At 35.3% G+C, this 13,623-nt stretch overlaps 1 protein-coding gene across 7 annotated transcripts in view; it reads left to right on the forward strand.

The window, feature by feature from the left end:
* NAA16 (N-alpha-acetyltransferase 16, NatA auxiliary subunit) overlaps positions 1-13,623 on the forward strand; it is a 65,158-nt gene that overhangs the window by 13,570 nt on the left and 37,965 nt on the right. For 3 of the 7 annotated variants that reach the window (XR_013446937.1, XM_036119156.2, XM_078070303.1), the window contains 4 exons: positions 3,081-3,200; positions 4,267-4,293; positions 5,645-5,740; positions 12,286-12,392. Coding sequence is in view for 6 of the 7 variants with exons in the window: in XM_036119156.2 (XP_035975049.1) it covers positions 3,081-3,200; positions 4,267-4,293; positions 5,645-5,740; positions 12,286-12,392 (350 nt within the window). In the remaining variant the exon portion in view is untranslated. The remainder of the gene's footprint in view (positions 1-3,080; positions 3,201-4,266; positions 4,294-5,644; positions 5,741-12,285; positions 12,393-13,623) is intronic. The other 4 variants (XM_036119165.2, XM_036119191.2, XM_078070304.1 and 1 more) reach the window with 4 other exon arrangements.

Below are 13,623 nucleotides of genomic sequence, written 5' to 3' on the forward strand. Positions count from 1 at the left end.
CTGTGTCTCAGAGTATGGTAATTGCTTAAACTGCTTTATTTCATTTAATTTTTTAGCACTTCCAGCATAGGTAGATTATCCCCATTTTATAGTTGAGGAAACTAAAGTTTAGAGAGGTTAAGGACTTACCCAAAGTCACCCTGCCTTTTAGGTGGTAGAGTTAATTTCTAAACACATCTTCCTGGCTTCAGAGCCCTTACTTTTTTTGTTTTACTATTTTATTTTATTTTATTTTTTTGAGATTTTATTTATTTATTTGTCAGAGAAAGAGAAAGAGAGAGGCATAAGTAGGGGGAGTGGCAGGCAGAGGAAGAAGCAGGCCCCTCACTGAACAAGGAGCCCAATGCAGGACTCTATTCTAGGACCGTGGGATCATAATCTGAGCCGAAGGCAGATGCTTAACTGACTGAGCCACCCAGGCGTCCCTATTATTTATTTATTTATTTATTTTTTAAGTAAACTCTAAACCCAACATGGGGTTTGAACTCATGACCCCAAGATCAAGAGTCACATGCTCTACCAACTGAGCCAGTCAATCACCGCTGCTTTTTTTATTTAAATAACCTTCATTTTTGTAATTTTTGGTTCATAACAAAATTGAGTGGAAGGTATAGAGATTTCACATATACCCTCTGCCGCCACACATGCAAGCCTCCCCCTCCCCCCCAATCAACACTCCCTACCAGAATGGTACATTCGTTGCAATTAGTGAACCCCCACATTGACAGGTAATTACCACTGAAAGTACAGTTTACATGAAGGTTCACTCTTGTCTAGGTTTTGAGAAATATATCCACCATTGTAGTGTCATATAGAGTAGTTTAACTGCTCTAAAAATCCTCTGTGCTCTGTATGTTTGTTTCTCCTTGCCCCCAGCTCCTGGCTACCACTGATCCTTTTATTGTCTCTATAGGTGTGCCTTTTCCAGAATGTCATATAGTTGGAATCATATAGTATGTAGGTTTTTTAGATTAGCTTCTTTCACTTAGTAATTCAAGATTTCTTCACGTCTTTTCATGAGTCCTTATTTTTAACTGCTATACTCTGCTCTTCCAGTTAATGTATAGTGCTGATTTAATTTTTGGGAATAATACTAATATTGACAACACTTTATTTTGTGTATTTCTTTTTATTTTTTATTTTTCCCAAGTTTTTATTTAAGTTCCAGTTAGTTAACATATAGTGTAATATTAGTTTCATGTGTAGAATTTAGTGATTCAACACTCAGTGCTCATCACAAGTGCCCTCCTTAATACCCATCACCCATTTAGCCCACTCCCCGCCCACCTCCCCTCCAGCAACCCTTAGTTTGTTCTCTATTGTTAAGAGTTGGCTTTGTGGGGCGCCTGGGTGGCTCAGTCGTTAAGCGTCTGCCTTCAGCTCAGGTCATGATCCCAGGGTCCTGGGATCGAGCCCCACATCGGGCTCCCTGCTCCGTGGGGAAGCCTGCTTCTCCCTCTCCCACTCCCCCGGCTTGTGTTCCCTCTCGCTGTCTCTCTCTCTGTCAAATAAATAAATAAAATCTTTAAAAAAAAAAAAAAAAAAAGAGTTGGCTTTGTGGTTTGCCTGTCTTTTTTTCCCCCCATGTCATCTGTTTTGTTTTTTAAATTCCACATAATGTGTGAAATCATATAGTATTTGTCTTTCTCTGACTTATTTCACTTAGTATTATACTCTCTAGTTCCATCCATCTCATTGCAAATGACAAGATATCATTCTTTTTTATGGCTGAGTAATATTATTTTATACACACACACACACACACACCACCTCTTTATCCATTCTTCAGTCTATGGATGTTTGGACTCTTTCCATAATTTGGCTATTGAACAACACTATTTTTCAAACTCTTGGTACAATGGGGTAAATAATTTAGTGTTCTGGTTTCTTTCTTCCAGGGGTTAAAGTGCTAACCCCTTTAAATTAATTCATTTATCACAAAAGCAGACTGAGATAGTTGATATTTTATAGGTAAGTAGACATTGGAATTTTGTATGAGAAAGTGGTAAAACTGGAAATTACATCTGGTTAGTCTTCCTCTAGAGCTTGAGTAATATATATAAATAGTAAAATAATAGTATATAATAACTACTTCAATATATTGTCTCCTCCCAGATGATGAAACCTGAAATAATACATCTGAAGACATTTCAAAGGCTTATTTCTTTGAAATAGATTGTTTGGGGAAGGGGAGGTCTTAGCGATAGGAAGCTGAGATACAGCCTTTTTTGAGAATCTCCCTTTTATCTTTGATTAGATGTGTTTTCCATTATATCTGAGAAGTTTAGATACTCATTTCCCAAGCCTACTTTCTTTCTTTTTTTTTAACAATGTATTTATTTGTGAGAGAGAAAGCGTGGGCGCAGGAGCAGGGTGAGGGGGAGAGAGAGGGAGAGAATCTTCAGCAGATGCCCCGTGGGGAGTCAGGTCAGCTGCTCAACCTATTTAGCCACTCAGGCACCCCTCCCAGGCCTACTTTCAATTTGTGTGGCTTAGTAAAAGGATTTGAATCTTAGGGGTGACCCCCATGTGAACCTGGTTTGTGTGGTTTCTTGCTGTGAAGTGGTACTTAGTGTTTTTGTTTTACTGAGTTAAACTTCTCCAATTTTAGTGCCGTCGAAAGGAAACTAAGAGAATTGAACGGAGAATTGTTTAATATATGAATTGATCAGAAAGAGTACATTCAAATCTAGCAGTAGGAATGTAGGGATGTTTCATTAGAATTATTTACCAGTCTGTAGAGGGAGTCTTTAACGATCTTAAAGGGTATATAAAAATGTGCACAATGCAAATATTTTTACTAAGAACTAAATATCCTATGTGTATATTTGGGGTGTAGAAGGGAGCCAGAAATGAATGTTAGTATAATAAATGTGTAAATGAAGGTTCATTTCTGAAGACAAGCTGTGAATTAATCTGTGGTTAGTTATGTAAACTGCACAACATGCCCCAAAGGGAAGCACATACGGTTCTGTCTTTCATAAACATCTATTATACTAATAATGCTTAGTGAAATCTATGAGATCAGAAAGGCATTTAATGTTTAAGTAAAATGAATGTGAATCTAAACTTAATTTTAGGGGAAATGCTGTTGAAATTGGGAAGATTAAAAGAAGCCAGTGAAGTGTTCAAAAACTTGATTGATCGGAATGCAGAAAATTGGTGTTATTATGAAGGCTTGGAAAAAGCTCTGCAACTTAGTATGTAATGATTTTTCTCCTCTACCTAATCTTAACTAGTGTTTGAAGTAAATGCACAGTTGTAATAATATTTGAAGACAAATATTTTTAGCGTTAGCATTTATTTTTCCATTTAGGAAAATTATGGGTTCAACATGGCAGTGAAGAGGAATTTAGATATTTATTTATACTTAAGTGATAAATGCTCACAGATAATTTTAAATTCCTTGACCCATTAAAATGTTACCAATTTAGACTAACTAGAGAGCTGGGGAAGAAAACGAGCATTCCCTTTCTGGGAAATTTAATATTTTTTAAAGAACTAGAGGCTTGTTACCCTCAGCCTCTAAACATAAGAATTAGGCCAAAGAAATTTTGCTGAGGGTATGTAATGTACAGCATCAACATGAAAATCATTCTCTTAATTTCAAACTAGGTTAATTTGTGTAGAGCAAAATTTTACAAATCTTCTTTCCAAATTAGGTAACCTATCCTTTTTAGAAATCTGTAGTATTTTTCCAAATTTTCCTTAATATTTTCATAATTAAATGTTAAGAGCAGTTAATATTCCTAATAGATTTACTCATGGATAAATACATGGCTGAAATAATTATGAAAATATGGTTCAAGGGGGTTGACATAGCAGAACTTTTAAATTTAAAAAATATGGTAAAAATAGGTAGCTATTCATATTCATTTATAGAAGTATGAGCTTTGAGAAAAATTTATTTGTTGTACCCTAATCACTGTTACAAATTAATCCAGGTTTTCTGTGTGTTTAAAATTTAATACCACAAATCATTAATTTTTTTCCTTAAATTGTTTTTAAGAAAATGATGGAAATTAAAATATTAATTAGATCAATAATTTGTGTTTTTAAAAATCTGGACAAAAGTCATAATATGTTCGAAGGTTGGAAAGGTGAGATAACTATGATGTTTTTCTTTAAACTATCAGTTACTGACATGTAGTTAATAATACAGATATTTAAATGTTTAGTAAAATGAATATATGTTCCGTGTCAAGATCCATGCTTACTATAAAATGTGATTATTACAAAACTAATTACATTACTTTATCTTTTTAGGTTCCTTAGGACCTTTTCTCCCCCATGGTAAGTTCTGGAGCTCCAACTTGTGACTTCAAATAGGGCATTGAAATGGTTTGGTTTTGTCTTAATTTTACTATATTCATAAGACTTGTTATATCTGGGATAGTGGAGAATTTTTTTTTTTAATACTCTTAAGATTAGGCATAAATATGAGACCTACTTTTTAAAAATATGCAGTAAATAGTCTTCATGTAAAAAAAAAATAGTCTTCATGTAAATTTTAGTATAAGGGTCCTTGATATTTCTTGAAGTCTCCAAATTGTTAACAGAATATGAAAATTATCTTTCCTATATCCCAGGTTTTGAATCCCAGCACATTGGAGCTCCAAAACATACTACTGGGGGAAGGAAAGAGTCTAAACAAAATCAAACATTACTTTTTTAAGTATTGATTTATAATCTTGATAGTGAACACTACATTTAGTATAGAGATACCTTGATCGCTGGCACCAAGCGTTCTTCTTACAATAATACTTGTTTTCTGAATTAAAATCAATTAAAAACCTTATGGTTTAAAATCAGGTTTGTTTGCTTTTTCTTAAAATTCTCCTGTAAATTGTCTTATTGCTTATATGAAATAATGCATATAATCTCTCTTTGAAAATTATGCAGGATATTATTTTAGAATAACGAAGTAGACCACATCCTACTTTGCAAATTGTTATTGCAGAGTAACATATAATATAGATCCTCTATTGAGTACTATAAAATTAGGTTGGTCTTGGGAGGGAAGATACAACTTTCTGTTAGAAGTATATTTTATATCATTGTATTTACAGGGAGAAATAATCGCCACTTTAAACAATCTGTACTAATGGGGTTCTTTTTAATGGATTTTCATTGAAGATTTTAAATGTCAAAGCTACCTTAAAAATTTAGTTCATCTTTTAAACTATAAAACATTTACATTCATGATGCTGAAATGGTTGCTTTTTAAAACCTAATCAGTAAGCATCACAACCTTTTGTGGGAATGTGTGTAGGCTTCACCAAGTTAGAGAATTTGTGTAAGAAAAGTTATAAAGGAGCACTTTCTTTTTCATGGGTTGTACACTAAGGAATATAAGAGAAGCACTGTGTATTTTGAGTCTGTATGTCTTGTATGTGTATGATTTGAGTTGGATGTAGAATCTGTTGTGATGAAGATTTGGATTTCTCTGGAGATTGGGTTTAAAATGGTGTTTTGCTGATCATATTATTTCACCACTGCAGTTTTTTTAATGTTATAAAAATTGAGTGCAGCTTTAATATTGACAATGCAGTCTTTATTTATAACAATTTTTAAAGTTTATTAGCATTTTATCATAGATAAAAGTTCTGATGCTTTGAATCTCACACATATTTACTGATAATAGGCACTTTAGAAGAGAGGCTTCAAATTTATGAAGAAATTAGTAAGCAGCACCCCAGAGCAATTTCACCTAGAAGATTACCTTTGAATCTTGCCCCAGGTAATATTAGGATATCTTTTGTAACACTAATAATTATCTGTTATTCAACATCATTCACATTTAAAAAACTTGTTTCTGGTAGAGTTTACTTTACATCTACACCAGTCTTGGGGGTGGGAGCGATCAATTATGAACTTATTATGCATGTGTTAATAAGTGTTTTTAGCGTATAGCTATATGTTGGTTTCAAGTATCAGAAGTTATATAAGATTGTTTTTCTTACGTGAATTTAAATACTAAATACCAGATTTAGAAGATAAATTAAGTTCCCTAGAATTGATGACAAATTATATGTGAGGTATTGTGATTTAAGTGGTAGAAGTTTTGAAGTTTTAGGTTTTCTTTTTAGAGCATAAATTCAAAGAAAGCATGGTGAGCCCTTTGTGCCCACCACAGTGTTGAAGAACGTCACCATTCCCTGCGAAGGCCCTCTCTCCTCAAAGTTGTCCACTTTCCTGAAATTTGCCTGTATCATGCTGTTGTTTTTAGAGAGCTCCATGTATTTTGTATCTCTAGAAAAACAAGACAACTCCCCCTCCCTGCTTTTGTACTTTGTGTAAATCGGAGCACTATGGTATGTATTGTGACTTGCTTTTATTGAACAGCAGTATATTCATGACCTTGATCCAAGTTGTGCATGCAGTTGAACTCCTTCGCTTTGGGGCCGTAGAGCAGATAGTTAATATCTTTGTTGATCATTTTATAGAAAATTGTGCCTTTTTCTTAAAGCTGTCTCTATTTTTAGTTGAAAGTGCTATAGATTATTTATTGGGACTTCTTGCATGTCTTTTGATATAAGTCAGACCCTAGAAAGCTAATACAACTTAAAAAAAATCTACTCTAGGCATTGGGTGAGGAGGTGGTATATTTTCTAATGAATTTTCATTTATAGTAGAAATATTTGTTTAAATAATTGGGTTATAATTTTCTTTATCAAAAGATTCATGGAAAGTTTTTTGGTTAACTGACTTTAAAAATATATGAAGTACCTATTAGAAATGTATTGTATTAGACAGTCGGTATGAGTTTGTTGTAAACGTTCATTTTCCATTAGTGCATCTTAGTTCCACTAGTGCATCTCAGATGATAAATAGTATTCTTCTAATACTCACATTTTTGTTTTGGCTTTATGAAATATTGAAAGCAGATTTCCCTGATGTTTTTCAGGGAACATTTAAGCCCAAGTGGATAGTATCAGGCTCAGTGGGGAGGGTAACTGGTATGCTGAGCTATTCTTCAGTCAAGTGAGTTGGGGAAACCTTGGGTTGAACCCAGCAGTCAGGTTTCTGTGGGACTTGTTAGAACTTTCATACATGCATTGTGAATTTCTGAGATGGGATATCTTGTGCAAGGAGGAGCATTCCCATAGTAAAAGTGTTTTATTGAAGATGCTTGGCCCCGTTTCTGTATGTCTTTTTTTAAATAAAGCATTTGAAATATAATTCACATACCATAAAATTCATTTTTTAAAGTATGCAGCTCAGTGTTTTAGTGTATTCATGGAATTGTGCAACCATTAACACTATCTGGTTTCAGAAAATTTTCATCACTCCCAAAAGAAACCTCACACTCATTAGTGGTCACTCCCTGTACTCGCAGTACCAGGCAGCCACTCATCTACTTCCTGTACCTGTGCATTTGCCTGTTTGGGACATTTCATATAAGTGGAATCATACCATATGTGGCCTTTTGTGTCTGGCTTCTTTTTTTTAATCAGTCTCAATGTGTGTCTTATGTCACATTGTGAGTGGGGATATTCTTTTAGTTTGGAACTTTCAAATGCATTCATTTGCCTCTTAGGAGAGAAAGAAAACTCATTTAACTTTAAGATTATTAACAAGATATCTTAGCTCTGTTATTCCTTTATGGAACATGGGGCTTCAAATTTATAATGCCTCAGTTTTTTTCATAGTTCATAAAGTTTGCTAAAAGCTCTTAGTACATGATAGAAAATATATTTTTACTGAAAGACAGCTTGGAACCAACTGTGGGTTGTAGAGTGCGATTTAGGTTTAACTGGACTTATCCTGGACCCTCTGGGCATTCTGTCTTTGAAATGCTAAAGGAATCTTTATACAAGATGGGGCTCAATTGAAGGGTCTGACGGCATGGGCTTCCAAGTCAACATCACTGTGAGGTTCTAACACATATGGATTTACAAAGTTTCAGTGAGCATAAATAAAATCATACAGCTACCTAATTGTACCTCTGCAGAAGCTGAATCCTTCATGGTGTTCTGCCTGTCTAGAAATATTTTTATGTATAATAAGAAAGGTATTTTGGCATTATCAAAAGCAATAAGATTTTGTTCAAGAAACATGATGGAACTTGAGAATGTAAGGTGAAAGTTTTGAAAAAGAGTTTTCAGTTTTTCGATAAAAAGGCTTAAAACTATTGAGTAGTGAACACAGAAGTCCTAGGTAGATTTTCCAACAGCCTAAAATACTAAGCGCTGTGAAAATAATGCATGAATATAGCTACTTTTCCGAAGAACTAGTTTAATTCATCATTTTCTATTCTGTTATGCAGGTAAGAGAGGGAAGGAGATGATTTGAGTTCTAAATACAAAGTTCTAATCAGATTTTGCTCCATTCTTCTTTATTGGGTTATTATTGAGATATAATTACATAGAACATTATATAAATCTAAGGTGTACAACTGTTGATTTCTTACATTTATACATTATATTATTACTATAATGGTATCATAGTATGTTAGCTAACACCAATCAGGTCACATAATTATCATTTTCTTTTTTATAGTGAGAACATTCTCCATTATTAGAATAAATTCCCAGTGAATCAGATACAGTCTTACCTTGCTGCTGTGTTAATTATTTTAGCAGTGGATTATGAGACAGCAATTTTTATTTGAATCCACACTATACATCCAGAGAAGAATTAGCATAGCATCTGTGTAGACAGATGACCTGTTTGGTAAGCTGTAATGCTAAACAGGCACATAATGAGTGATGGTCTTTTTTCCCCCTAAAAGAAAGACTGGGTGGGGGGGGGTTTACTAAAAATTATTTTAAAATAACTAGGAAGAAGAGAGATTGTTTTTGTGAAAGGGTTTTTCTTAGCCTAAAGAAAGTATTTATGAGATGGGTAATGGTAAGTAATTTTGGAATATAGTGTATGATGGAGCATTTGAGTAGCTTTCTGTAGGCTTCTTGTTTAGGTAATGCATTATTATAGTTCCAGATAAAAGATTATAAAAGGGTTTTTAAGTGCAAAGTTTTTCCTGTTTCTCCCCTAACCACCAAGTTTACTTCTCTAGAGGCTGTCATTGTTACCGGTAGGTAGCGTATTCTTGCATAAATATATTGTGCATATACAAGCAAAAATATATGGGGCGGGGGTTTGTGTATAGCTTTCCTTTTTTCTCCCTCTTCTGTACAGAAGTGGTAATAGCATAGATTGCTGTGCACTTGGTTTTTCTCCTCTGTGTCTGTGCTTATATTCGCACAGAAAGAACTCCCTCCTTTCTCATAGCTGCACCGTCTAAATAACAGTTTAATGGGAGATGAGGCTTTCAGTATTATGGATAATCGAGAGTTGAATATATTATCTTTTAACTCCAATCTGCCAGGATGGTCTGAATTGACTGAGAAAGTTGACCAAGAAGAGGAGTTGAGAATAGCCTTTGACATGAAGATAAATATGCTTGTTTTCTCAGCGGGTGTCAGCAAATTTGGAAAAGATTCTTTTTTTTTTAAGATTTAATTTATTTATTTGAGAGAGAGAGCAAGCATGAGCGGGGGGAGGGGCAGAGGGAGAAGCACACTCCCCACTGAGCAGGGAGCCTGATGCGGGGCTCAACAATCCCAGGACCCTGAGATCATGACCTGAACTGAAGGCAGACGCTTTAACAACTGAGCCACCCAGGCGCCCCTGGAAAAGATTCTTAACTATAGAAATACAGCAGCTGTCAGATATCAAGGCCTGTAATGATAGACGACATTTATTGAGTGGTTACTATATCCTGGACACTCTGTTTACTGCTGTGTACTTAACTGGTTTGAGCCATGCAGGGTGGACGCTCTGTTTACTGCTGCGTACTTACCTGGTTTGAGCCATGCAGGGTGGACGCTGTGTTTACTGCTGCGTACTTACCTGGTTTGAGCCATGCAGGGTGGACGCTCTGTTTACTGCTGCGTACTTACCTGGTTTGAGCCATGCAGGGTGGACGCTCTGTTTACTGCTGCGTACTTACCTGGTTTGAGCCATGCAGGCCGGACGCTCTGTTTACTGCTGCGTACTTACCTGGTTTGAGCCATGCAGGGTGGACGCTGTGTTTACTGCTGCGTACTTACCTGGTTTGAGCCATGCAGGGTGGACGCTCTGTTTACTGCTGCGTACTTACCTGGTTTGAGCCATGCAGGCCGGACGCTCTGTTTACTGCTGCGTACTTACCTGGTTTGAGCCATGCAGGCCGGACGCTCTGTTTACTGCTGCGTACTTACCTGGTTTGAGCCATGCAGGGTGGACGCTCTGTTTACTGCTGTGTACTTACCTGGTTTGAGCCATGCAGGCCGGACGCTCTATTTACTGCTGTGTACTTACCTGGTTTGAGCCATGCAGGAGTACTCTTGAGGCTGCTGCCGTTGTTGTTGTCACATGCAGTGGGGAAAGTGAGGATTTTAGTGGACAGGTTACTTGCCCAAGGTCACACACATAGGAGGTGGAAGAATGCACATTTCTCTAAGTACCTGCATCTTACTGTCCACCACAATATTGTTAACTTTTGCCTTATTTCAGAGAAAGTGCTGAAAAGGCTTGATCTCTGAAACTACTTTTGAGTTTTAAAGAAGTAGTGATGTATATTTAACCCAGAGTGAAATTTTGTGTTGTCATGGTAATCTGATTTTCAAAACACTTATACTTTGTGTATGATCTAATAAAAGATTAGAGATTATCTGAAAACAGTCTTTTTTTTTTTTAAAGAATTTATTTATTTATTTGACAGAGAGAGACACAGCGAGAGAGGGAACACAAGCAGGGGGAGTGGGAGAGGGAGAAGCAGACTCCCCGCGGAGCAGGGAGCTCGATGCGGGACTCGATCCCAGGACCCTGGGGTCCTGACCTGAACCGAAGGCAGATGCTTAATGACTGAGCCACCCAGGCGCCCCTGAAAACAGTCTTTATAGTAACTTGAGTTAACAAATGTCGAACCTGTTTTTATATTTGATAAACTTTCCTTTCCCTCAATAAAATTTAAATATCTCTTTCAAAGTTTTATGACATCTAATTATATTGAGTACACGTTTTGCTCAGTATAATCAGTCGCAACAAATAAAAATAAACACTTTGGGGTGTTGGTATTTTTTTGGTCAAGTGTTGTGATTCATAATGAAATCTGACGAGGTAGTTTCAGTAGTTTTACTTTAGGTTAAGCCATTTATGACATATGTATCTTTTTTTTTTTAAATGAGTGAGCAAATCCATGTCCCTATATATATATATATTTTTTAAAGATTTTATTTATTTGACAGAGAGAGCACAAGCAGAGGGAGAGAGAGAGAGAAGCAGGCTCCCTGCTTAGCAAGGAGCCCGATGTGACTCGATCCCAGGACCCTGGGATCATGACCCGGGCCGAAGGCAGCCGCTTAACCGACTGAGCCACCCAGGCGTCCCGCCATGTCCCTATATATTAACTCTTTCTGTCAGAAAAGTTAAAGCTTTAACTGAGTTAAAGATTTCGTGTTGTATTTAAAATTAAAATTTTTCCAATTTTTTCTTCTTCCAGAAAGTGATGCCAAGTTTTTTTGTAATGGTTTAACAATAATAGGATTATTTACTTGATGTTGCAAATAGGGTATTTAATTCTAATGTTAAAATGCTCTGGGGCTTGGTCTAATGTCTAACAAAAGTTTATTTTACTTATTATCCATCTTACTCACTGGAATGTTAAGTTCCATGAGGGCAGGATTTTTTTTTTTTATTGTTTTAATCACTGCTATATCCCTAATACCTAGAACAGTGCCTGGCACATGGTGGGTGCTTGAAAGAGGATTGTGGAATGAGTGTTGAAGTAAAGCACTGGTTGATTTGGAAAACATTTTCAAATTCTCCTTTAGCGTTTAAAAAGATATTTTGGTTGCTAATTGAATATACTGCTGGTTACAGTAGGGTCTTTTTATAGTCTGCAGAGTGTTATATGAGGTGTCAGCAGATGAGGACTGAGTCTGTGCTAGTCAGTCAGATTAGGAAAGAGACTTGCTATGGGGACTATATTCAGAATGGATAGTAAGTAACTTTTTTCTCTCTACTTAAAGCTGCACAGTTTATTTTGTTTACTTATCTTTTGCAGTGTTCTTTGAAGATATTTTAAACCTGATCTAGGGAAAAGTATAGTTGCCAACCAAGATGTTTAGTGTTAACCTTTTTTGGTGGTAACAGACAAGCAATAATGCTGACAGACTTTGGGTTTAAAAATAGGATGGGAGATCATTGTTTTTGAGGGAGCTTTGTTTTTATTTGTAAAATCATTTTGAGAACTGTTTGCATCAATTGAAGTATAACAAAGTACACTTTTGTTTCTAGGTGAAAAATTTAGAGAACTAATGGATAAGTTCCTGAGGGTTAACTTCAGTAAAGGCTGCCCACCCTTGTTTACTACTTTGAAATCTTTATATTACAATACAGAAAAGGTAAAATTTGGTCTTTATTCAGTTTTGCTATAATCTTTTTACTAACTTAATTATAGAAAGACTTCCATGTAAATAATATGCTATGATTTAATAATTTTCTCTATTCTAGTAATGTAGTCACCTTAGTTTAATAATAGATGAACTGAAATTGTATGTATGTAGGATAGATACTATCAAAGGAAATGTCAATCTGTGAAATTTACAGAATAAAGGCTTTATAAAAGCACTAAGATTATAAAGGTTGTTGTTTTTAATGGGTATACTTTTCTCGTAGAATTTTTAAACTTGATATTGATACCAGAAGTCTATATTTAAGTATTTCATGATTATTATTTCATCGTTTGTGGATTTTTAAAGTTTGTTATGCATGCTTTTAATGTTAGAGCATGGATAATTGAGCTAGTGCAACAGTAAAATGCCATTTGGTCTACAGAGTATTATTAGTTTTAACTAGTAGGCAACATTTTAATAAATAAGGATAGTTTTGGCTAATTCTTGAATAAAGAGAATAATATTTTTCTACCTTTAAAATTAGAAAATAGGCACTTGGTCTTAAATTAGGTAATTGGAAAATTAAAAACAAATACAAATTACAAATACAAGTTATACTTCTGTTTCCAGGAATTGCTTTTTCTGTCTTAAGGTGTAAAGTCTTGTGTTCTTTTCTGTAGTCAGAATGTCTGAAAGTTACTAGTGGATAAAGAAAAGATGTTATTACAAGTGCTAAAATATTTGTAGTGAAACCTATCACTTATGAGTTTAGTTTTGACCCATAATTTGTAAACTAGCAGTAATTGTGAATAGAGAATATTGAAAACAAGGTCAACGATAGGTGGTATAACTGATGACACTTTCTTTTCTGGGGAAGCAGTTTTCGTAAATAAAATGGGACAACTGGTAATATGTAGTGCTCCGTAAGTAAAAGGTGTTATTTACATTTTTAAAACAGTTTATCGTTCTTTAATGTCTGTAGCATGCTCTATTTGACTGTGGTGGTACTGCTGTCGCTTTTTGGTAAATATTGTTTGATTCACGTGAAAACATGGAACAGTGCCCACCAATAATTTCTGTAGGTTATTCAAAATAACATTTGCCAAAATTCCTCCCTTACTCTTTTGGGCAAGGGTGAGAGAAGAAAGGTGAGATGAGACGTCAGAAATAATAAAGAACTTCTGTGTGTGAGTTCGAATACAGGTTTCTCCTGCCACCTGAAAGTAGAGTGTTCCTGTGA

This window comes from Halichoerus grypus, chromosome 4, assembly GCF_964656455.1.
Source record: "Halichoerus grypus chromosome 4, mHalGry1.hap1.1, whole genome shotgun sequence".
In the NCBI taxonomy this organism is placed as follows: domain Eukaryota; kingdom Metazoa; phylum Chordata; class Mammalia; order Carnivora; family Phocidae; genus Halichoerus; species Halichoerus grypus.